General features: G+C 49.6%; 1 protein-coding gene across 1 annotated transcript; it reads right to left on the minus strand.

Moving 5' to 3' along the window:
• On the minus strand, positions 1–15,077 carry LOC105451116 (interferon regulatory factor 2-binding protein 1). The gene is made up of 5 exons (XM_011691374.1): positions 14,342–15,077; positions 1,152–1,303; positions 759–942; positions 250–494; positions 1–138 (listed from the first exon to the last, which is right to left on the minus strand). Exons 1-5 carry the CDS (start codon positions 15,075–15,077, stop codon positions 1–3), a joined length of 1,455 nt encoding a protein of 484 aa, XP_011689676.1.
• Between the last annotated feature and the right edge of the window lie 8,921 nt (positions 15,078–23,998).

Here is a 23,998-nt window from a genome sequence, read left to right on the forward strand (position 1 = left end):
TTAAGTTTCTCTTTCCTTCTTGACTTTGAGCCCGGTGCCCGTATCCTCGCCCAGGATGGTAGCTATCTCACCCTGCATGAAGGCCCACGGTACCTGGCTGTTCGCCAGCGGGCATTTCTCGCCGCTCGGACAATAAACCTGAAACGAAAAACGAGAACGGAAACCGTTGGTAAGGTTTGTTGACGAAATATTTGGGAAGAGGTACCAAAAAGGGAAGGAGTACCAAAAAAGCGCGAAACCGCTACTCACCTCCGAGCCGGCACCCTGTCTCTTTATGCTGTCTCGACTGCATGGGAAGCAGAACTTGTGATGCGGCACGCTGGGGCACTGCACGAAATGCGTGTCCTCCAGGCGCTCCTGGCATAGAGTACATTTGAGGGTCGGCGCCGTGACCGGTTCAGCGCCGGCAGCTTGAGCGACCGCGCCCTCCGAAGACGTCGTCACGGTCGTCGATGACACCTGCCTTGAACTACTGGACCGTCTGCCCGACGAGCCTGCAAATTTAATACGATTTTTTTCGCGACCGTTATTCCACGTTCCCTCGTTCTAATCTTACGATCGAGCTCAGTTTTAACATTTTAAAAGTTCTTTCAATATATCGTACGATTCGTCAATAAAAAAATCTGATAAGATACAGATGTAGTAAGCCATACATAAATACACATGTGACGTGTATATCAAGATAATAGATAAAATATATAGATATAAGATATAAAGAGATAAATAAGAAAAAATATAATATTAATTACTGAAATTACCTGAACTGTTCGGGCTGTGTTGGGAGCCTCTAGAAGCGCTGCGTTGCTGAGCGTTCGCGGCCGTGGTCGGCGGACTTCTGCTGGTGGGGCTGGGATTGTTCGGCGGTGGCACCGGCTCAGGCGATGTTAGATTGTCGGCGACCGACATTAGGGCGGCCATCGGCGACGGGCCGTTCGCCGTGCCCTGAAAGAGGAAGCGTCACCCCGTCAGCTGACGTTCTAGGATTATCAGGCTTATAATGGACTCGCTCGCGTAGGCGTTCGGCAGGCCAGAAGGCGCGCATGAAACGTTGATTTCCGCGCGGATAAATATGGATTCGTCGCGCGGTGAATCAGGTCCGGCCAGCTGAAGCCGCGCTAGTCTGATAATTAAGACGTGCGTCTCGTGCATACCTGATGATGATTGGACTGCGTATTGTCGTTGGCGCCTTCCTGGCTCGGCGGCGGTGGCGGTGGAGGACTCGTTCTTGGACGAAGAGGCGATCCTCCACCGTTGGCCGCGACGTTGGCCGGTGCCAACGGTATGGACGGCCCGACATATGCTCCTGAAAATGTATACATCGTTCAAACGCACGCTCTTTAATGCATATTCAAACATAAATAAACGGAAATATCCAAATCACTCTGGGAACTTTTCGAAGCGGATATAGAAAAGAATATTTACAACAACCCGATGAGAGTTCACCCGAAAAAGACGCAATAATTAAGAAAATACAAAATTACGATAAAAGTACAGATTATATGCAATTTTATTTTTGGCTTTCTATATTCTATTGTTTACTTCGATTCTTTTCCACTTTTTTTTCAAAAATACGATCATTTCTTCTTTTCTTTCAAAATGTGGCTACATCACTCAGGCGTCTTTTTTAAAGTGAGCTCCTAAATTATTATTTTTATCGTGCAAAGCAGGAAATAGTGATATATCCCACACAATGTAATCAAATTTAATCAAACAGACATTTTTGTTCCAGTTTGTATCCAGCATGGTTTCCTTTCATGCATGTTACATTCGGTTTTTTTTTTTAACAAAGCACAGGCTTTTGGATCCACGAAAGAGAATGAATGACACGGGAACGAGCTTGTTACGAGTATCCCCGAGGGTGAAGCGCGAGTGATCGATACCGCGCGGCGTGCGGCACAACGGTGCGATCGTAATTTATCGTCGAGTTGAGATTGTCCTTGCCCACGTCCACTTTTTTGCCATGTGCAATCTGCGCGGAATGTTTCCCCCCTTTATAATAATCGCCTTTATAGCACAATGACTTCATTGGCGAGCAGAAATAAATGTTCGTTTTTTTTTCTCTCCTCAACGCCGACGCCGATAATGGTAAGCGAAACGATTACGGTGGAACGAGGCGAGAATATGAGCGAATCGTTATCCGCGCGCGTTAGATTACGTCAGTAACGGCGTTTTCTCCCGCTCTCGCTCGACGGACCTTGAATCTCCCGAGTTCTCCACGAGGATCCTACGTGGATCCCGCCGCCTCGACGCGCGGCGAAGATTCAGCAGAGTTAAAATACCTCCTAGTCGTTACGAAGTTAAATATATTTGACCTTTGACTTCTCCAAGTAGAGAACGCCTGTGCTCCTGAAAATATTCTAGTATCTATCCGATTATCCGATATAGAATTAAATAGAAATCCAAGGTGAAGTGTCCTTTGTGTGTTGGTGTCGCTTTGAAATAAATCCGCATCGCGCATGTATCGAAGCTTCATCGGAATTGTTCGCCTCGCGCGATTTTAACGATTTTAACCCGTGATGAAATGTTAGCAGGATCATTAATTTCTTAGAAGACCGACTTTATCACGATGGCACAAAAACAGAGGCTGATACATTTTTATCGGGCACTCGTGCAAATAGCGATGTTTAAATTTTTGATCGATGACAGGCATCGATCGGCTCATCGATTTTTTCGTCTTCGTAAAGGGCGGGCTCCTGCTCGTCATGTGCAGTTACGCCGAAAAGCCGGCCTTATTCACGCCGCCGCGCCGGATTGCGCGAGTTCGCGCGTTGTCACGAGGCTGGTGCATTTTGATAATTTACTCGGCGAGCCACTTAAAGAAGCAGCCGAGGCGATTAACACGCAGGTCGCATCGACGAGCAACGACTACGACAACGACATATCATCACGACACAGCCACGTTACCGTATTGCGTCGTATCGTCATTGGCCTTCGACACGCGCCGATCGTTTACCCGATGTTTTATGTATCGCGGACCGATTACTCCGTTCAGTCACTACGCTTTATCGTGTCACACACGATATGCAATATTTCTGTCAACGTTTTGCAGTCTCCACACATGCATGCCCCTCGTGTTCCCTCCCCCCCCTCTCTCTGTGCTCCCGTGATCTGCGAACTAACAGGAACGTCGCAATTGGATAATTCAGATAATATTAGATTACCGCAAAATATCATATAATGCTTGTCAAGCAGAATTTCGACGAGATCGATGCAAAATCGTCGTCACGGTACATTTTCTCTTTCTCATCTAGTGAGAAATTCCTTCATCCTCCTTTTCGAAGAACTTTGATGCCCCACTTTCATTTAATATAAAGCGTGCTCTCTCTCTCTCTCTCTCTCTCTCTCTCTCTCTCTCGATGGAAAAACAACAAAGCTTTCGCATTAACCAGGAAGTTCAAAGCCTGTAATTCCCGTCTTTGCAAATTTCATTCAGCGTGTGTGCGTGCATGTGTGTGTGTATGTATGTGTGTGTGGCGCGCGCGCGCCGAGACATTATCTTCTACGAATTGTCAGCGCGACTCAAGGGATTAAGTGGAGCGGCTCGTTCTGAGAATATACGACGCGCGATATAACGCGCATAATAAGCGCCGACGAGCATCTTTCTCTTCATCACGCGCCATCGTCGCGCGATCGTCGTTCGTATACGTATAACGTCTCGCTGCACTCGCCGCTGCCTCTCTAATCGCAGTCACGATTCGTGAGCGAGCGAGCGGAATACATACTTGCTTCAATTACGCGCATTTGGCGAGACGCCTTTGTACGCGCGTCGAGCGACTCCCGCGAATCTTCGACGCGACGCGCGGAGCCCACGACGGGTTTCCGCTCACGTACGGTCGTTATTCGTCAACGAGATACATTCCAAATACTTCCCTCCCCCTCCCCTGCCCGTCCGCCCGCCCGCCCGCCATCCCGACCGATCCGGAACTTTCGAAACTTCGGCACCCGCCGCGCCGCCCCGTCGAGTCTTTACGATTACGCGTGAATAATTTGATAAGTGTGATAAGTCGAACTTTGAAACACGATATCCCGCATTTGAATTCTATGTTTAGCATGTCGCGATATCGGTCGTTTTTTTTTCCTTCGTCCGTCGAACATGCGAGGAACGGCGCACGATGTTATCAGTTTATCTCGCAGACGAGAGAGAAATGATTTGTGATAATTTAAGCGAAATTCGGAAATAAAGTAGCGATAGCGGGTTTTTTTTTTATTATACGAGGAGCATTCGAGTCGCGTGCACTTTCGAGAACGCACGTGGCGCTCGCATTGACCCTGGAATATTGCGCGAAAATAATGCAGCTGGACAATTAACGCGATTATATATCGGTAAACCTTCGGACAATTAATGTGACTAATGAGAGTATATACGGACGAAACGACACACAGCAATATCAATCTTTAATGCGACACGCGTATTCATAATGATCGTGAACAGACTACTAATCTGCAGACAAAATACAAGTCCCATGGGTAAACATGATGGGGATCGGGCGATCGTTTTAAATAAATCCTCTCTATAACCGCGTCACGAGGCGTCGACAATAATCCGCGCGAGGAACGAGGAAAGATCCCGTGACGATTCTTTAAATTCTTTTCTCTCCGCCTCCTTCCTATGTTTTTGCAAATACAAAAACGTCATCCCCGTCCGTCAAGTGCTATTTTTAACTGCGGAGCTAAAATACGCGCGCGCGGAGCCGTATGTATCAACACGCCTCTGTGTAAGGCGTCACCGTATGTTCACGTCGAATGCATCTCTCTCTCCCGAGGGTTAGAGGTCCGGATGGCGACGAGAGGCGACAAACGCAAGCGAGAGAGAGAGAGAGAGATCCAAGGAACGGGCACGTATGTATCAACAAACGGCCGACTTATTGGCCGCACGAGCGAGTGAGCGAGCGGGAAGAATCATCATTCGGTCACGGCTGTTCGCGGTGACACGCAATCCCGCGCACAGATACGCGTCCTCCGATTCCCTGCCATCCCTCCCCCGCGCGTCTCACCCGTAGCGTATGACGATGTGTACGCGTGCGAGTCACCGAGGCCTCGCCTACGGCATACGGGGCAGATAGGGGGAAGGAGAGGGCGGGGAGCAGGACAGATAGAGTGCCACCGGGTAGACGTGTGACCGGTACTTTTCCGTGACGGCTCCGATAGAGCGCCGAGGATCGGCGACGTCTCTCCATCCTCGCGCGATCTCTCGCGAGGAGGAAGAGGAACGTCAGGGGGCGAGCGAGATGAACGGAAGGGGGGAAAACGCACGCGCGCGCGCGCGCGCGCGGTATCTTTTTTCTGCCTCTCTCTCTCTCTCTCTCAGTATGCGTACAGATAGATACGTGTACCATGAGTAGGTACGTGCATTTTACGACACGGAATTCCAGGGTCTCTGATGGGATCCTCTGATCTTCGGTCCGGAGCTCCAGATGCGCGCTGCATAACGCGGGTGAATCTTTTAGCAGAGGTCTACATTCGTAAAAAAGGTGTCTTTGCTACCCGTCCCGAAAGCGCTCCTCGTGATTTGCAAATTTTTAAATACGGACCGAAGAGAGTATCTCTCAAGCTCAAGATGGCGGTTCCTTATTAATATGCAACATGTAATATTAATAACGCGAGGCTCTTACCAGCTCGGTGCGTTTAGTTAAATAATGAATATTGGAGACTATTATATATAGACTGAGACACGCGGCGTGAAATAACGATCGTCAATTGATCATCGCAAGGGACAGATCGCCGCCTTTTCCGCAGCTCTGCGGTTGGCCATAACGATCTCTCGTTAGCGCAGCTAATTACTTCAGTAGTGTGCAGTGGACCGTGAAAGGTCGTTAGTCAGTTAGTACCATGGGTTAGAACCTAAAGTGATGAGATTCTCACTCTCTCTTCTCTCTCTTTCTCTCTCTCTCTCTCTCTCTCTCTCTCTCTCTCTCTCTCTCTCTCTCTATTTATCTATCTCTCTTCCTTTCCGTAACCGCGACACCATCGCATCACGCACGTAGGCGGCCGCGGCTTAGTCACACTCGATCAGGGCCGTGCCGAGCGCGCATATAATACGCTCGCGATTTATTCGGAGCGGATTTCGCGCTACGCGCCTCCGAAACTCGGTTTCCTCGGAATAACTGCGCGGCATTCTCGCCGCTTCCCGGTAAACGAACTTGTTTCCGTCGCCCGCGCGCGTTTTCGGACGTTCGATTTTTAGCCCCGCGAGAGCAGCACGCCGCGCTGAAAGACCGGCGAAATGATAAACACTGTAGGACGACATCCGGTGAGATTTTCCCGGTAGAAGAGAGAAGGTGCTTTCCGTGAATTTCAATATTGTGACCTTCAAAGTGACATAATTGGCGTTCCATCTCTTCGTATCAGCAGCGAGAGACAGCTGCGCTTCTCTGTGTGATGATGTACTATACGCAAATCAACTTTCTAAGACCATTTTCCGAGAACTCTACTCGTTCGGAAATAAAATAATCTCGGAATTTACGCAGAATTCAAATGGAACACATTTTTGTTCGTCACACTTCTCGTATTTTCCTTTTATTCTTTAAGTCTCGTTCTCGGATTTTTCTTCCATAATGAAAAGTATATATGTGCTACTCTGTAATCTCGATGCTTGCAAACAGATATTTTTCTCTATTACCTACAAACGAAGGCTCAGTCAACTCTCGTCGTACCGTTCACTTTATCTGATAACAAGTCCAGTCTTTAGAAAAGAAAAAAAACCAATAATCTAATCGGACGCTCCGTCAGGTGCATCATTGAGTGTGTTGCTAACCTTAGAATCTAACTGTACAATATATTTGCTCAGCTTTGCGTTTGGTGAAATTGAAAAGATTTTAACAGTCGCAAACAGATGCGGATGTATACACGTCGTTATCGGAAAGATATTCTTTTTCACGTGCGGTGACTAGCGGTTACGCGATTCCACTGGAGAACGGCCGGTGAGAAAAAAAAAAGTGTATTTACGACGTTTATGCGCTTCTGCCGCGTTTCTGTCGCTGAAATAAAATTTTATTATTTTCGATGACTCACGGTTAAAGCGCACGAGCCTAGGCAATGATTCAAACGGACGGCTCCGTATATACGTTTTCCTCGTCGAGATCGCGCGGCAGTAAGTAATCTTCCGTAAACCACGTGAATGATTGGAAATTTCATTTCAGAAGTCGAAATAGCGGAGTAATCTTATCGCTTACGAAGTTTTACCCCTTTAGCCCCCTATATCACTCGAGTGTGTAAACATTTTATTTATATTTCTACATCGAGGAATTATCACGTTATGCAGCGTGTGAGATATCCGAAAGTGTCGGAGGCACTCGAAGTCAACGCTGGGAAATCAAGCCGCTCTTCCTTCTCCTCCCCTCTTCTCTCCTTGATTTTTCCAAAAAATTTCATTCCCGCGTCGGCGACGCTTATGCAACAATTTGGCTCCACTCGCGAGGAAATTCACACACCGATGAATTCTAATCTAAACGCCCGCGTTCGGACACAGAGATCGCGCGCGACGAAGATCGCGTCCGCGAACCTTTTCGACAGACGCTCGCGCGTAAATTCGCACGTCCCTGGACAGCGTGTGCGTATCTCGCTCGGCCGGCGTGTAGTGGCCTTGTTTCGAAAGTACGGCCCCTCCACAAGGCGCACGTCGCCGTCGTCGTCGATATACGCATTTATGCCTGTCGTGTGTGACACTCGTTCACTCGCTCCGCCGTACGTGAAACTCGTCCCGATGACGTAGGGCAGGAGAGCGCTTAGCCGGCTATCTGTACGCGATCGATCGGCCGCTCGCAATACGTAGCAACGATACTTGCGAAACTCCACAACTCGTCGAGCTGCATGTTGCCTACCTCTCGCTACTACATGCCCTACTACGATTCACGCTTTACAGCCGGCGCTATAAAGTTTATTTTCATTCTTCCTTCTTGCTCTTTTTATTTTTCAGAAATTTATATCTAATTAATTACGGGGATAATTCACTTTTCTCTTTTAGAAGAAAAAAGTGTCGAGAGAGAGAGAGAGAGAGAGAGAGAGAGAGAGAGACAAGTGCGATCAAGTTTCATATTACATTCGTTATACATAAATAGCAACTCGTGGTATGAGTTATGACACATAATAAATAAATATGTCTACTGACGGTTTTCGGGTCATCGAGCGGGATTCTGTCAATATTTATGTTAGACTCTGTCCGCGTGACATGCAGTTAGAGCGACTGCAACCAAGCTCCGGTTAACCTAATCGGCGATTGATTCAACCGGTGGAACTGCTTGCGACAAAAAAAATTCCAACATTTCTCTTCAAATAAAAAATTAATAACTTAATCTATACGTTAAAAGTAATACAGTTATTGGGCAAATTAATCACCGGTTGAACTAATCGGAATTTGGTCCAACTCGCCCTCAGTTAATACCCTTGGAACGTTTACATATTATTTTCCTTCCACCTGACGAAAAACTCCCTTATTTCTAGATTTACTGAATTCGTTATTCGCGGTTATTATTACGTTATTATATTATTTTGTCCATTCCGCGGATTCTCGGATACGCGAAGAATTTGTCAGACACAAATATCGTGCTCAGGTGTAGGTATTCGCATTTCGTAGTCGGACACTTGAATCTCGGATCGTCATCTATCACCTCGTGATTTCAATCTGTCCGATACAGAAGGGGAGGGGGGAGGGGGTAGGAAGCCGCGCGACGTTCCGCGCTATGCCGCGCCACGTGAATACGAGAACAAAGTCTCTGGTTTGCCCTTCCCCTCCCGAACGCCTCGACTACAGGCTCCTTGTTGTCCACGTACGCGAACGTGAGCGCGTCGCGCGCGCGCGCGGGCGCTTTGGCCGGTCATCAAACAGGCCAGTCGACGGACCGTATCTGCCGTCGCTCTTGCCGCATGATTGATCACGACTGACGTTGCCCGCACGGAAACTGACTGACGTAACGTACGTGCTTAACGTTCGCGAAACGAGATGCTCTCGCGCGCAAACAACCCGGGCGGGATCACGTTCGGTTTAATTCCGAGCGTTCCGAGTCAGTGAACGTGTCGGGGCTCGAGAAACTCATCCTTCTCTCTCTTTCTCTCCTCTCCCCCCCCTCGCTTAAGCACCGCTGTCCATTATTGATACGTTAACTCGCGCGAGAGTAAGCTGCGCCACTAATGTGAAATATGGAAAATAAATAAAGATCTGCCTCGGTAAGTCTAACAAGAAAGTCGAGTTTGCAGTGTGAAATATTACGGAAATAGTGCTTGCTGACGCAATATTATACGCCTAATAAATCATCAGTGACCTCGGATTATATATAAGGGTACCTACGTGAAGAGATATAAATAATTAAAGTTATAGTTAATTCATTCAATTTTTTCGTTAAAAAAAAAAAACGAAAAGTGAGCAAACCTGACGTTGGCCGTCACTGAAACGTTTGAGAATTTTTAGACTGTAGCAGGACGTGCGACGAAGGATCAAAATGGGCGTGGAGGCTTGCGGAGTTACAGCTACGTCCATTTGCGAGATTTGGTTTCCATTAAGGAAAACGATACTGTCAACACACGCGAGAGCACCCGCTCGTTGTGTATAACGGCGGGCTCCGATGATGAATGACAGTGCGCAGAGTAACGCGCGTAGATACAAACTCGAGGAATGGTTGATTTCGAGTTTCGAGATCGTGGTAATTTATAACGTCATTCGGGGAAATGAAACTTCGACGACGACTTATTTGTCGAATTTGGAGATTGTCAAGAGAAATATTTTTTATTCAATCGTAAAACTTATGAAATTATGATATTAAATTATAAAATTCGCATTCAATTTTTAATTTGTTACGCGTGTTACTCTTATTTACGCGCGAAGCTAAACATTTCTCATATTTCCTGCTTGCTTTAAAAAGCGAAAATTATATTTCAATTCCTTAGAGATACACGCAATATTCGCATTCGTCGATTACTACTGAAATTGTTCTCGCGGTCTATAAATCGGCAATACGTCGTCGAGCAGAACCTGTAAGCATTTAGTTGCGAAAGATCAATAATCGATGGCCGAATCGAACAACAAGCGGAATTTCTCCGGATCTCAAAGGCTCGCTCACACTCTCTCTCTCTCTCTCTCTCCCCCTCTCTCACAATCTTCGCGTTTATTTCCAGACCCCAATCTTTGCCAGCGTTAATCTATTTTTATCGGAACTCGCGTATACGTAAAACGTGAACGCTGTCTTTTGAACGGAAACAGTAACCTCAAGGATAAAAAAAGCTCGGCAGAAAAAACAAGCAAATGCCGCTTCTCTGATGGGCTTTTTTTCCATCGATATTACTTCGTTACAATGGCATTTTCACGACGGTAACAGGACGTGTAACCGCATACCGGCATCGTCGGGGTAATCGCCAATATTCCCGAAAGCGATGAACTTCTTATAAAAACACCGGGAAACACGAGAAGTAAACATTTTTAATTAACTTCCTTTCATGCGAGTCTTATTTATGGTCTTAAAATTCGTGACAAAAACGCGATGATATTATTATACACTCACGCAATCAAGTTTCGAAGAACGTTGCGTTCCACGAGATTTTTCATGAAGATATAGATTTCCCTGAATAACGATATAAAGTATCTTCTGATATATAATTGACCAGTTATTTTTGGGACATTTCTACGATATCGCTGTAATCGACGGTATCGTCGCATTTATTAGGCTAGGCGATTCAAAATATTTTAATAAAGCGCGCGCGCGCGCACACGCGCGCAGTTCGTTCGCATTCGCATTAAATAATAGCGATAACAGCGACGGCTCGCGATCGCTGATTAGCTTGCAGCCCGTTATCGCGGTGAGATAACGCGACTGATATCAGACGGCGACAATATATTATATATTCAGCTGTTTGCGTGGCGTTCTACGTCATTGCACCGGGTGTCTCGAAAACATCGCGTGCGCGAACACGCGTTTCCAATCTCCACCAGGTTATCGTCCTCCGAGATTTATTACTCATGGACAATCGAGAAACATTGTTAACCTTATCAGCTCCGGCTCGGCGGAACACATTTCTTCATTTCAGAACACACACAACGTATATAGACGTCTGATAGATTAAAGAGAGAAAATACACAGATTTTATTTTATAATCGAAACGGAGCATTCTTAATTGTCTTTCGAATGAGAATTTATGTGGATTCTCGCGTAAGAGGAGCTAAGTGATCTACAACGAATTTCCGAGTAGACAGAAGGCACGTTGAGGCTGCAAGCATAAGAATGGCGGATGATTTTCTTTCAAATAATTCGGATAACTTGTTTACATATCTACTCATTCCCCGCTAAAAAGCTCCCGCCAATTTAGAGTGTCGAAATAACGGTCGGCGAGCAAGGTCACCGTGCCGCCCGCGCGCGCGTACAGCCAGGTTGGGTTGAGGTAAGGTTAGGGTAGGATTACGCGAGAGACACCGACGTCGCCGTCATCGTCGCCGTATTGTCAATGGGTTGCGTATCTCCGCCGTGCGCGAAAAGCAAGCGGAGCGGCCGGCGAGTGAGAAAAGGGGGGCACGCTACAGTTATCCCGGCGAAATGTCACGGCGCGCCGCGACAAACAGAGGAGGCAATCTCGGGACCGGTTTCGTCGTCGCGATGCGACGCGACGTGGTGAGGCAGACGGAAAGAGAGAGAGAGAGAGAGAAAGAGAGAGAGAGAGAAAAGCACACGAGATGAGAAGACGGAACCGAAAAGCGCGGCGCGCGTCACGAAACACGTCGCGCGTGAAAAGAGCGGTCCATGGTGGAAGAAGCTGCATCAATAAGTGTGGGGGGGGGAGGGGAGGGAGAGAGGTGCGACGTACTCGCTTGGGATGTGATATGCAACGGAGTACGATCGAATGAGATGCGCGCGCAAGGCCATCCGCGTGTCGAAATACGAGTCTCTCTCTCTCTCTCTCTCTCGTAGAGAAGATCTTCCCATTTTGATTTCTGATCGGACAGGCTTTCCGGACGACGAGACTTCTCGCGTTTTCTCACATTAATAATTTACAGACGAAATCTCAGGTAGAAGATCGTTCGTCAGAATAGTAGAAGTGACGTCACGAAAAATTCCGCGATATAATCGCAGACTGCTCTCCACAGACTAATACACATTCGTCTCTCCGTGCAGGAAAGGAATAAACTTTTTTTTTTATATCTATTTCAACAAGAATATGTATGTTCTCGCGGGAGGACAATGGGGAAACAGCGAAGACGATTCATAATTGCTGATGTTCGCGCGCGCGCGCGTGACAGCCCTCGTGGCTCCGATCTCCTTCGTGTCGCCGGTTCAACGCTCGCCGCCGTCGTCGATTCCATAATTCATTAAAAGGCAAAATCGTAGCGACTAATCGGCCGCGCGAAGCGATTCTATATCGCGCCGTGACGTATAGGAGAAGAAGGACGCGGCGCGCGAAGTCACTCCGCGGTGGCGAGCGTGCCCCAAACAAGACTTTATCATCGCTTCGCGTGCTTCGCGAAGTGACGGCGGAAACGGAGGGAGGGACGAAGGGGGGGAGAGGACCTGCCGCTTCGTCGCGATCTCCCCCTTATCTTACGCGCGCGTAACACGTAATGCAAGGCAATATGTAACACAACGCCGACGCGACGTAACGTAAACGCGAGACGCGAACGCGTAAACGTACGCAAAGAGTGAGAGAGCAGCAGCGTCCCGCCGCCCTGCGAAAATTCGCACTCGCGAGCGGGATTCGCTCGTTATTGAGCGACCGGCACACAACGGTCTCATTCATCGGGTATAAATACGGCGGCGAGACGGCGACGGCGGCGTGACGTCACCTGATTGAACACGTCACGACATGGCAACTGAATGTGTATGTGTGTGTGCGTGTGTGTGTATCTTTTGGTCGTCCCATCACGTGCTCGATATACGTCTCTTTTGTACGCGTTCGGACGCCGATCGAAGGCAGAGAACTATAGAGATAGGGAGAGAAAGAGACAGAGAAAGAAATATATGCACAGCGGGGGGAGAATGAAAAAGGAAGGGGAGAGAGAGAGAGAGAGAGAGAGAGAGAGCGGCGCGAGGACGCGACGGAGGACGTTGCTTCCTTTTAATGCAATCTCCCTACATCGCCGTCCTCTCGTCGGCGTACGTACACGCGTGTGCGTGCGTTGCCTCCTCGCGCCAGATGGCCACGAACGAATGACTGTGCGCGTACAGCCCTCCTCTTTAACTATTTATAGTATAGGGACCGATAAAAACGCCAGAACACCGCCCGTTAAAAAAAAAATTATGTCGAGCGCGCGCGCGCGCGTCGCGTAAGGCCGGAATACCCGAGATAGACTTTTTGCCCGATTTTCGTGTATTTATTCTTATATGAAAGCAAAAACGACAGTATCTGACACAATTTCTTTTTGAGAAATATACGTTGGCGCACATACATGTTATACTTGACACCGGGTATAAAATACAGGAGTAAATCGATGAGGCTTATCTCGCTAAACGAGAAATATTCCGAGACTTTTAACTCGTCAACGTTTATTGTTGAAGAAAAACGCGAGGCATGATTTATATACCTACAGTTCCTGTTAGGGCTGCGATACAAGAGAATTTTCTAGAGACATCACGTTCACTCGATAATAATATAGGACACTCGACAGAACCTCGTATTTTATATTGTATTTCTGTCGGGCATTCTTCCACTAATCATGTTAAATTAGATTCGTTGTAATGTATATAGACTCTGAAGAGACGAGCCTTTGATCATATGGTCATTTTTTTTACAGATCTTAATCATTAGTGGCTAACGATCCTATGTCATGAATGAAAGGTTCGTGAATGAGTTACGTATCGTATCTGTGCGGAATCTAATCGCAACGCCAAGAATCGATTTTCGCAAAGGCTTCAAGCAGATCGTGTTAGCAACACACGCGTTTTGAAAGTAAAAGTGCCAGAGAGAGAGAGAGAGAGAGAGAGAGAGAGAGAGAGAGAGAGAGAGAGAGAGAGAGAGAGAGAGAGAGAGAGATCGTTTGCTCGTAAACGCTCGCATAAATTGGTATTAAAGTGCTGCGTGCTTGGTTTATCTCGTCTCTACATACCGTAAATATTTCTCGCATTCCGAAAGTGGAGCGTTTCGGAGTAGAGTTAAACGACGAGCTGGCCATTCGTTCGCAAAACAAATGAAGCCATCGAACAATAATGCGATACACGCGCGTCCGCGTCGCCGTGGATCACGTCGAGTCGTTTTTCGCTTCGTCCAAAAGTTCCCAGAGTGTCGCGTGACGAGGATGAGGGAGAATCTCCCTCGAGAAAGAGAAGATTGCGATCGCGATACGGGGAGGGCGAACCCACCCCGCGCCGCCAGTCCGCGATCGATCGATCGCGGCGCGGGGGCGCGACCCAAAAACGGAGGGAAAACTCACCGTTGGCCTTGAAGGTGGTCGCCGTCTCGAAGCTGGGCGCTCTCACCGGATGCTTCTCCTTGCTCCTGTCGTTGACGTAGCTGACGGCGAGGCTCACCGCCGGCAGGGAATCGCCGCGCGTCAGCGGCGGCCTGACCGGATGCTGCTCCTCCAACGAGAGCCGCTTCTCGGCGTGTTCGTCCTCGTCGATCGCCGAGATGCCGCGCTTGAGCTGAGTGATGCTGCGATTGTGCAGGGTCATCTGATGCGCGGCCACCGCTGCCAAATGGGCGTTGGACAGACGCGGGGGATTGTTTCTTATGCTATTGGCGATCTCGTGGCCCTCGTCGCCGTGCTGACGGCCGACCTGCTGCCTGGCGGCGGCCGCCGCCGCCGTGCCCGAGGTGTACTCGGTGATGGAGTTGCGGTGGTGCAGCTGCGAGTAACCGGCGATGTTGTGATGGCGCGTGTGGCTGCTCTGCGGCGTGTTCTGGATCGGTAGCACGTCGAGATTCGTGCCGCCGTTGTGCTCGGTGTGACCGGCGGTCGCGCGGTACGTCTTGGAGGCGGACGGCCGGGCGTCCTGGAAGCCGTGCGCCTTCTTCAGCTGCTTCGCCGACTCGAGGACGAGGTCGATGCGGTCGGCGCCCTCGTAATTGACGCAGCCGCGGCACACCGGCTCCGAGAAGTCCATGATCATCGCCCACGGCATCCTGGGCAGGTCGCACAGATAACACTGCGTCCGTTTGCCCATCATCTTGCCGGCGAAAAACGTGGTTTCGGCGTCGAGCTCCCGCTGCTTGATAACGATGGCGACGCTGGTGGAGGGGTGGGGGAGGTATTCAATCGTTCACTGTGTCGTTCTCGGTGACTTATCACTTCACATCCACTGTTTGTCTCGCGCACACATATATATATATATATATACTATATATATATATCTCTCCTCGGGTTCTTATCTCGTTAACCGCGAACTGTGTCGGAGTTATCCCTGCGTTTAATCGTCCGCTTTGTCTACCACTTGTATCTCTTCCTTTCTCTCCTCCGCTAATCTCCGAATCACTCCGCTTCGCGAAACGAGAATTGATTCCGGCCGCACGCCCGAGCACTACTCGTCCGAGAAATAATAAAAACCGCCGCTTGAAATAACGACGAAGACAATAACGTCAACCACCTCCCGTCTCGCGCGCACTCCGTCGTCGCGGCTCGCGAGCACATGAGCCGCGAGAGGACGAACGCGTATAGCGACGCCCGACGACGCCCCGACTCACGGCGGCAGGGTACACCACCCTGGAACCGGAGCGTTCGACTATTCGACTCGCCGACGAGAATCGCGAAGGAGGATCCCGCGATATGGCGCCCGAACGATGGCGGGAATCGCCGCGGCGTCACTCCACTCTCCGGGGAACTCGCGCGCGCGCGTACCCTCGAGGAGGCCCGCGTATACACGAATCCGTGTGCTCTATATATCTCTCACTGTCTCGCACGCACCGGGAAAGGAAGCGGCGAAGCACCGCAAGCGCGAGCACCGCGGGGCCACACACGCGATCACGACAACCGTTGTCGCGTAATATTCTCTCTCTCTTTCTCTTTCTCTCCCTCTTCGATTCTCTTCTTCTACCTTCGGCGAGCGATAAACGCGAGAGACAAACACGCGAAATTACACACGGATCTCGGCGCGACGAGACGTGCGCTCCACCGTCTGACTGCCGTACGACGAGACGAACGCTCGAGAATGCGGCGGTAAAGCCGAGCTAGACTAGACCGTCGAATTCCCACCTCTCGACCTAGCTCCGTCTCCCTCGATCCCGGCAACCTTTCTCTCGCTCGTTCGCGCCTCGTTCGCATTTGTTCGGCCGCGTCCGGCGCCGCTCGCACGATTCCCCTGTTCTGTCGATCCCCGTATGCTCCAGGTCTCTCTCTCTCTCTCACTCATTCCGTCCTTCTTTCTCTCTCATTCGCTCTCTTTTTCTCTCACACGCGCGCGCTCCTCTCGACCCCGCTCGCCAAAGAGCCATTGCCAAGCTGTCCGCCCCTCGCGTCCCGTAACACCCTCGTCCTTAAAAAAACAGCTACGACGACGCGACGACGACGACGACGACGACGCGCTCCGCCAATCGGACGTTGTGGCGTCATGGTGCATGACGTCATAATCGCGAGGCTGCGCATGCGCGCCGCCGAGTGCCCTAGGGGGACACGTAGGCAGCGACCGGGATCCGGCGGAGCGCGAGAGGGACGCGCGCGGGGTAGGGTTTCGGAGCGTCAGGGGCTCGGGGGGGGAGGACGGGTGGGAGGCTGCATGCTGTGTGCATGCGAGCGAGCGAGCGCGCGCGCGCGCGCGCAGCTCTCTCGCATCAGCCCGGCGCCCACTACTCTTCGCAATGAACAGCCGGTTTTACACAGCCGCGCGGAGGGGATCGGAACGAACAGTACTCCGTACTGTATTAGCGATTATTTCTTATCGGAGTATCTCAACTACTGCGAATGCGAATGAGGACTGGGTGTATCAGGGCTGACGTGACGTCGCGCGGAGATCTCACGATTATTTTGTAATAAAATGCACCGAGTCACGTATATAGAGAGACGGCGCGAATTCTACGCGGTTATCGCGGCGCGGAGCGCCGGCACTGTGTTTTTCAACAATTTAAGCAACGTGGCGAGTATCGCTTAACCGCCGATACGAGATACGCCGGGCCGTATAATTTGGATCAATAAACGCGGACGTCGAATTTTGAAGGTTCTTACCGAGGACGCGAGTTACGTTGAAACACTTCAAATGCGTCCCGAGTGTCTTCGTCGTGCGCAATTACGTGACAATCGACTCGGTCGTCATCCTATCGAACCGTTACTATAACTTGTATATGTATTACGAAGTATCCATCTATCAATTTGTATTATTTGTAGTTAGTTCTATTATTACTACTATAATTTCGCAGTAATTGTGATTTTTAATTCAATTCGCAGGATTTAAATAAAAAAAAAAATTATCTATTTGCGAACTCGTATTACGCGACAGACCGGCGGCGAGAGAAACTTGTATTTCTCGACTCTCTGCAGCTATCCCCTCTAATCTCTGTGGCATAAACAATGATCATTATTATCGTCGCAGCCGCTGAGTCGGCACGAATGGCGCGTTATTTTATCGCTTTTTCTTAGCGATAACACGGCCGGCGATAGGGAGCGCCGACTCGCCGAGGTGTAGGTGCATTATCGCCAGTGTTATCGAGGCGAAACGACATATGCGCTATGCGTCATCCTTTCGGATCGAACAATTCAGTCTTGAGAATGGTTGCACACGTATAAATTTTTAACGTCGAAGAAACCCAACACCGGTCACGTTCTCGAGCCGCGATGCTATTCAATGTTAATTAGATCTTATCAGGCGCCAATAATTAACATCATTAATTGATTTGCATTAAGCGCGAGGCAATAAGACCTTTAATCAGAAAGGTGCGTCCACGTCGAAGTTCCAGAAATTTTAGCTGTATCACCACTTTCCTCGAATGTTTTCGAGTCGTCGACGGGATATCTCGTCTGGCTGAGGCCTGATAAGGATTTATATAACTCGCCGCGGGGATTTCGTAATCGCTGTTGCCGCTATATACGCGAAGGAAAAGCAAAAGAAAAAAAATCGCGCTGAAACAAGCCGTTTCTCGGCCGCGGCCGAATGAATGATGCGAGATTTGTGTTTATATCGGGCGGTGTTATTTACATAACACCGCCGATAAGATGCGCTGGCGGTTTGCATCATATCTCGGAATTATTACACGCTCATTAATGACGCTCGCGCAACGATCGTGAACGCTTCGCTAACGAGACGACGACGATTGTGACAGCGAAGACGTTGATTGTGTCGATCGGCACGTCGCGTCGGCGGTCCGTCAGCGTGTGCGGAGAAAAAAAAAGAGCAGAGGAAGAAGAAGAAACGAGCACTGACGTCACGGGCAATTTGGTGAACGTTGATGATCATTCAGAGAGCGGCTGCTGCGTGCAGCATGCGCTCTCTCTCTCTCTCTCTCTCTCTCTCTCTCTTCACCTCTTGCCCAAGTCGAATCGCCCAGCCGCCACGCGAATGACATCAATCTGACATCATAGTGTACAGCACGGGATCGTAACGTGAACCCTCCTCTCGGAAGAGCAAGGGGACGATCTCCTAGCCTCGACCGTGGCGGGAGCAAGGAGAGGGTATAATTAGACGTGGCGGCTTATCAGTGGCCATTCGTCGCCATCTCCGCCCGGATCCGAGTAAATAAATGTTTCTTGCCTGTGGTTGTATATATATATATATCTCCCACTCGAAAAGAGTGCGTAGATTAAATCGAGGAGCTCGGCAGCGGTCGAGGAAAACCGCGATCGTCTGCGAGATGTAGCGTCTAAACAGATAACTGATAACGCACATGCGTTACGTAATATAGATATCTAATAACAAAAGATAACGGACACAAATTTACGTGAAGTATAGGTAGTATAAAGATAATAAATTCTTTGCTCGTGAGGAAAAAAAAAGTGAATAATGTCCCCGTAAAAGCGCGCGTAATAAGCAAGCGAGATCCGTCTGGACGGGTTTAATCAATCGCGCTGTACATCCTCGTCGATCCCGACGTGATTTCGCCGTTATCACGCGGCGCCGTATACTTAATCGCGGGATCTCATCTTTCTCTCTCTCTCTCTCTCTTTCTCTCTCTCTCTCTCTCTCTCTCTCTCGGAGGACCGATAACGAGGCTGCAAACTCGGCTGCGAAGGCCAAATCGAGGGCTCCCCCGGTAAGCAACCGCAAACACGCGGCCGCGGCGAGGAACGAATCGAACGGACGCGCCGGGGCGATTGGTAAATTTGGCCTGACCTCTGTGGATAACTCGGCCACGTGCCGCCTGTATATTACGGTGCAGGGCGTAATGCGCCAAACATTATTTATCGGGTCGGGACCAAGAATATACACATCGCCGACGGAGATAACGGAGACAGTTCGCCGATTGACCGAGTCCGGCCGCGGCCCCGCGAATCAGCGCGCTTTCAGCGTATGTAGACGTAATAAAACATCGCGGCCCAGTGAATATTATCAGCGCCTTCTACATAAACCGGACGAGTGCCCTTGCACCCGGATTCTAAGAAGCTCACCGTGAACCGTGCACGAAGACATATACATTTCCATTTCGTACCTGTTTGATCGTTATTCGCAAAAGTTCCGACCAGATCAGATGTTTTCGTCGATCGTCATATCTTTCTCTATAATTTTAATTTTAATCATTTTATAAATTAAATTAGAATTTTAATTAATTTTTCAGATTTAATTTTATGACTCGAGTGAGGCAACTTTCGATATAGATCAAGGTTCTTTTTAGCTGCAGTAGATTAAGAAAAAGAGCGAGAGGACGAGAAAGACGTATATCGGAAAAGCAGTTTTGTTATAGACTGCGCAGAGACGAATCTACGCACGGCTCTTAGATTAGATAAGAGCGCAGACTCGGCGTAATTTCATACTGTATTTTAATACTATATCGTCTATCTTAAGTAATCCTTCGCTCTCTTTGCACAAGAAACGTCGTCGGCGCAAAAAGTGTCGGACATTCCCTCGCGTTTCGCACGTTGCGTCGCAAACTTTTCACACGTGCTTTTCCCGCATTTATCGTCGGCGGATTATCATTTTTCCTCAGGGTCGGCCGATAGGGCAACTTTAGCGCCGCATCGCAAAACAACTTCCGGCCACGGGCCACTCGGGCTTGATGAGAGTCACTGCGGTCGTCCCGACGACGTTCGACGTCGTTCGTGCAGCTGTAAACCGAGGAAGCCGTCTGGCTTCTAATTTTATTGCGCGACAGAGCAAACGGGGGGAGTGTGAATCGAGCGCGCGACGGATTTCGCTCGATTCTCGCGACGGCGGCGGCGGCGGCGATATTGAAATTTCATCAACGAATCTGCTCAACGATTCGCGCACCGCGAAATACGTCGGTCGGATATATCGTATCCCGTGAGAAATTCACCGCGACTTCTCGCCGCGGTTATACACACAGATCTCTCCGTGACGCAACGCCGTTCGATTGCATCACAGCGAGGGAGAACGAGGGAGATATTACTTTCATCATTTCTTAAATAATATCTGAGCCGAGAGTGAATAAGAGATTACGCGTCTAGAGCGATAAAAGACAGATAAGAATTGGCAGGATATATCCGTTTAAGCACCGCGCGCGCAACGGAAATATATACGTTTAAACATACACATACGTATATCCCAGCGTGTTGCGAGAGCGGCGTACGCGACAACAGCCATGAAAGTGTGCAGTATCTCCTGCCCTCGGCCTTATCATTCGAGGAGTTATTTAAAAAAAAAAAAAGCACGCGTCAGAGACCGTGATATCCGTGCGTATCCGTTCTCTTCGCGCTACCGCGTGCGATACGGCCGGACGTAATAATGTACGGCCGATTACTTTATCTCGATTCTATTCCCAACGTAAAAGCTGCATCTCTCTCTCTCTCTTTCTGTTTCTCTTTTTCTCTCCATCTTTATCACAGCCGACTTCGATAACGATCTGCCAGTGGAAGATTTCTCGCCGATAAGCGCGGAAAGAAAGAGCGCCAGCCCGAACGAAAGGCGAGCTGCCCGGCTATGCGACGCGGGCGGGCGGACGTGATCGCGTGTCGCTCTCGTTCGATCGATTCGCTTACGCGGGAATCAGACGCGGCGAGAATTTCCGCCGACGGGGCGAATCGATTCGACACCTTGAATTCGCGAAGCGACGTGTATCCGGCCGACCGATGCCGCGCGCGATCGAAACCCACGTGATTATTACGTAATCATGCCCGCCCGCTCGCTTCCAACTCCAGGAGCCCCGCAGTCGAAGTTCTCAACCCCGTCTCGTCGGTCAAACTTTCCCCTTGTTATAAATTACACAAGGATATCAATTAGACGTGACGTTTACACGTGACGTGTTCTGATGTCTTACCGAATTAACGGTGTTAAAGAAAAAAAAACAAAATACCGTAACCGATAGAGAAAACTGTCGAATCATTACGTTATCTCGTTCGCACATTTCTCTGTTTTTTTATACAGCGAGTGGAATTTTGGTATCAACGGACGATAGGAGAGCGCTAAGTACTCCGATAAACGAGGTTTTAAAAAATACGATCTCTCGTTCTTCCTGATCCCGTAAAGTAACACAACGGAAGGTGAGATAGGACGCGGCGGGCTTAATCGCGTTTGAGAAAACGACGACGCCGTTATCGGCGTGTGACGTAAGGAATATCTCGTATCGGTTATTTACGACCGAGCTCTTTAAATCGATGGGAACCTCGACGGGGTTGAGAATGCGTCTGCCGCATGACCGATAAGATTAAAAAAAAAAAAAAGAAAAAACTGCTCGTGTTATTTGCAGAAATGACAGTTGTTACTGGTACCCAACGTCGCGCGCAGCTCAAACGGGCGTGTGATGAAAATTGCATTATCACTCGGTCAGAAGACGGCTAAAAACAACCATGTTTATGTCTCGCGTCCAAAATAACGCAAATCATTTTTAATAAGTTTCTCGCGGACCGCGTGATTTATATTCTCCGTAAAAAAACTACGTATTCAGAGAGAGAGAAAAAAGAATCTTCTCGATTCTATCTTGGAAAAGTATCCAAAGATTAAGAAAAAATGCAGTAACGTATAAAAAGTACGTTAAATAGTAACTATTTTCGTTTCGCTCGTATCTCGTTCGCTTTAACTCCGCCTATGCATAATTTCGTGCGCTTTCGTTGTCCCGCAACAAAGGGATCGTTGTACTTTCTCGCGTGTAACTCAGGCTTCGGCCGGCTCGCCGTTTTACGTGCTCTCGCCCCAGAGTCGTATGTCTCGTGACGTCATCTCGACACGGTCTGGCAACGTCGCACGAGCCGACGAGCGACGCGGCGACGTTGTCGGCTCGGGCAGAACGTGCACGCGAGCGTGCGCACACACATACACAGCCGGGGTCTCTTTCGCCGGAAATTCGGGACGTCTGGTCTCTTCTGGACCCGGCCGTCGTGATTTCCGCTGGCATTCCTTTCGTCACGCACGCGTGCACGCACGTACGCAGGCATGCACGCGCGCGCGCACGAACGCATGCACGCAGCATGCACTCACGCACGCACGCACGCACGCAAGCACGCACGCACGATGACGACGAGCGTGATTCGTACGCGGATACGTACTCGATACAGTACCACGACGTAACGTAACGTAACGTAACGAGGAAGATTTAAGCCACGGAAGATTCAGACTGCATCGACGCGTATTTTTATGCGGAAACGTTCGCCATCGCGGAGTCCCGCCACCTGAGAAGTGAGAACGGGAGAATCCGTTTTGGCAGACGAATAGCTTCGAGACGCACGCCCGAGGGCAATACCTTGGCCCGCATCCGAGGCCTCCGCGAGAAAATGTATACGAATATCAATTTACTCTAACTGTATTCATCTCGAATATCTTTTGATCTATATTCGCGTCGCTGTATATTATTTGTCGCTGCGTATTAACGTTTAGCGCCAAGCAGGGCAAGATAGTAGAGCTATGAATCTCTAAAGACCTCCACACTCTCAAATCCAAATTATATGACCTATAAAAAAAATCGACAATTTGGAGACTAATTGTCAAATCCCATCTTAATTAATTCGAAAACTGGCGATTGTCGATTGTGGAGAACGAATGTTATGATCACGGTATAGAATCGGGAGCGGTCATACCGGTCTATAAATACGATCGTGATACTCGAACTTCGAATCGATTCGCGTTGTGGCGCGAGCGCGAGCGAGGGAGTGAGGAAATCGGCGAGAAGGAAACAAAGGGAGCAAAAAAAAAGTCAGGTCTGAATCAGACTTTACGGTCGCTCGCGTAAAAACCGTAAGGACGACGCCAGCAGCCTCTTCCGCCGATTGTGGAAAAGCAGCGGCGGCGGCAGCGGCGGCGGTGGCGGCCGTCAGGTAGTAGCTGGGAGCGGATAATATCGTTCTGTCACGTCACACGGTCCCGCCGCCGGTCGGTCGGAGAAAATCAATCCGCTCCGCGCGCGCGGGACGCTACTAACCTTACCGCGGAAAAGCAGCCCGAGCGGGCGGCTACTAACCGCGCGGAAAACGTCGACGCGCCTCAAGGGTCCGTTGCGATATTGACCCGAGCTTGCGTTAGGTTATTTCAGGGCGCGAAGGGACGGGGGTGAGGCTGAGAGAAGAATAGGAGGAGGGGTGGGGGAGGGGGTCGTGTACCTTTTCAGGCAGAACGCTCCGGGTTTCCGCGAACCCGCTACTCGCTTCCTTTATTTTTCGCGCTATTCCCCCGGCTCCCTCCGCCCTTCCCCGTCTCATTTTTTGTCTCTCTCGCGCTCTCGAATCCTCCCTCGTCCTCCCCTCGTTTCACGGGAAACAAGGAGTGAGAGGGAGGGAGAGAGAGAGGATGACGCGCGCTGATCCGCGCCGACGGCGTGTCATTTCATGAATATTGGCCTTCGACCGTGTCCTTGGCCCCGTATCGGTTCGCGAGGGATATCGCGCCACGCATTGTGCCGCTCGCTCGCTCGTTCATCCGTTCCGTTCGTTCACGCTCGCCTCGCGCGTTGCTCGTTCGCTCGCTCGCGCGATTGCGAAATCCGCGCTCGGAGTAACGGCCGGCTCCGAAATAGATGCCGTCGCGCTTTACGGAGAGCACGCCTCTCTCTCTCTCTCTCTCTCTCT

The sequence above is a fragment of the Wasmannia auropunctata genome, unplaced genomic scaffold (genome assembly GCF_000956235.1).
Source record: "Wasmannia auropunctata unplaced genomic scaffold, wasmannia.A_1.0 LD336053.1, whole genome shotgun sequence".
Classification (NCBI taxonomy): domain Eukaryota; kingdom Metazoa; phylum Arthropoda; class Insecta; order Hymenoptera; family Formicidae; genus Wasmannia; species Wasmannia auropunctata.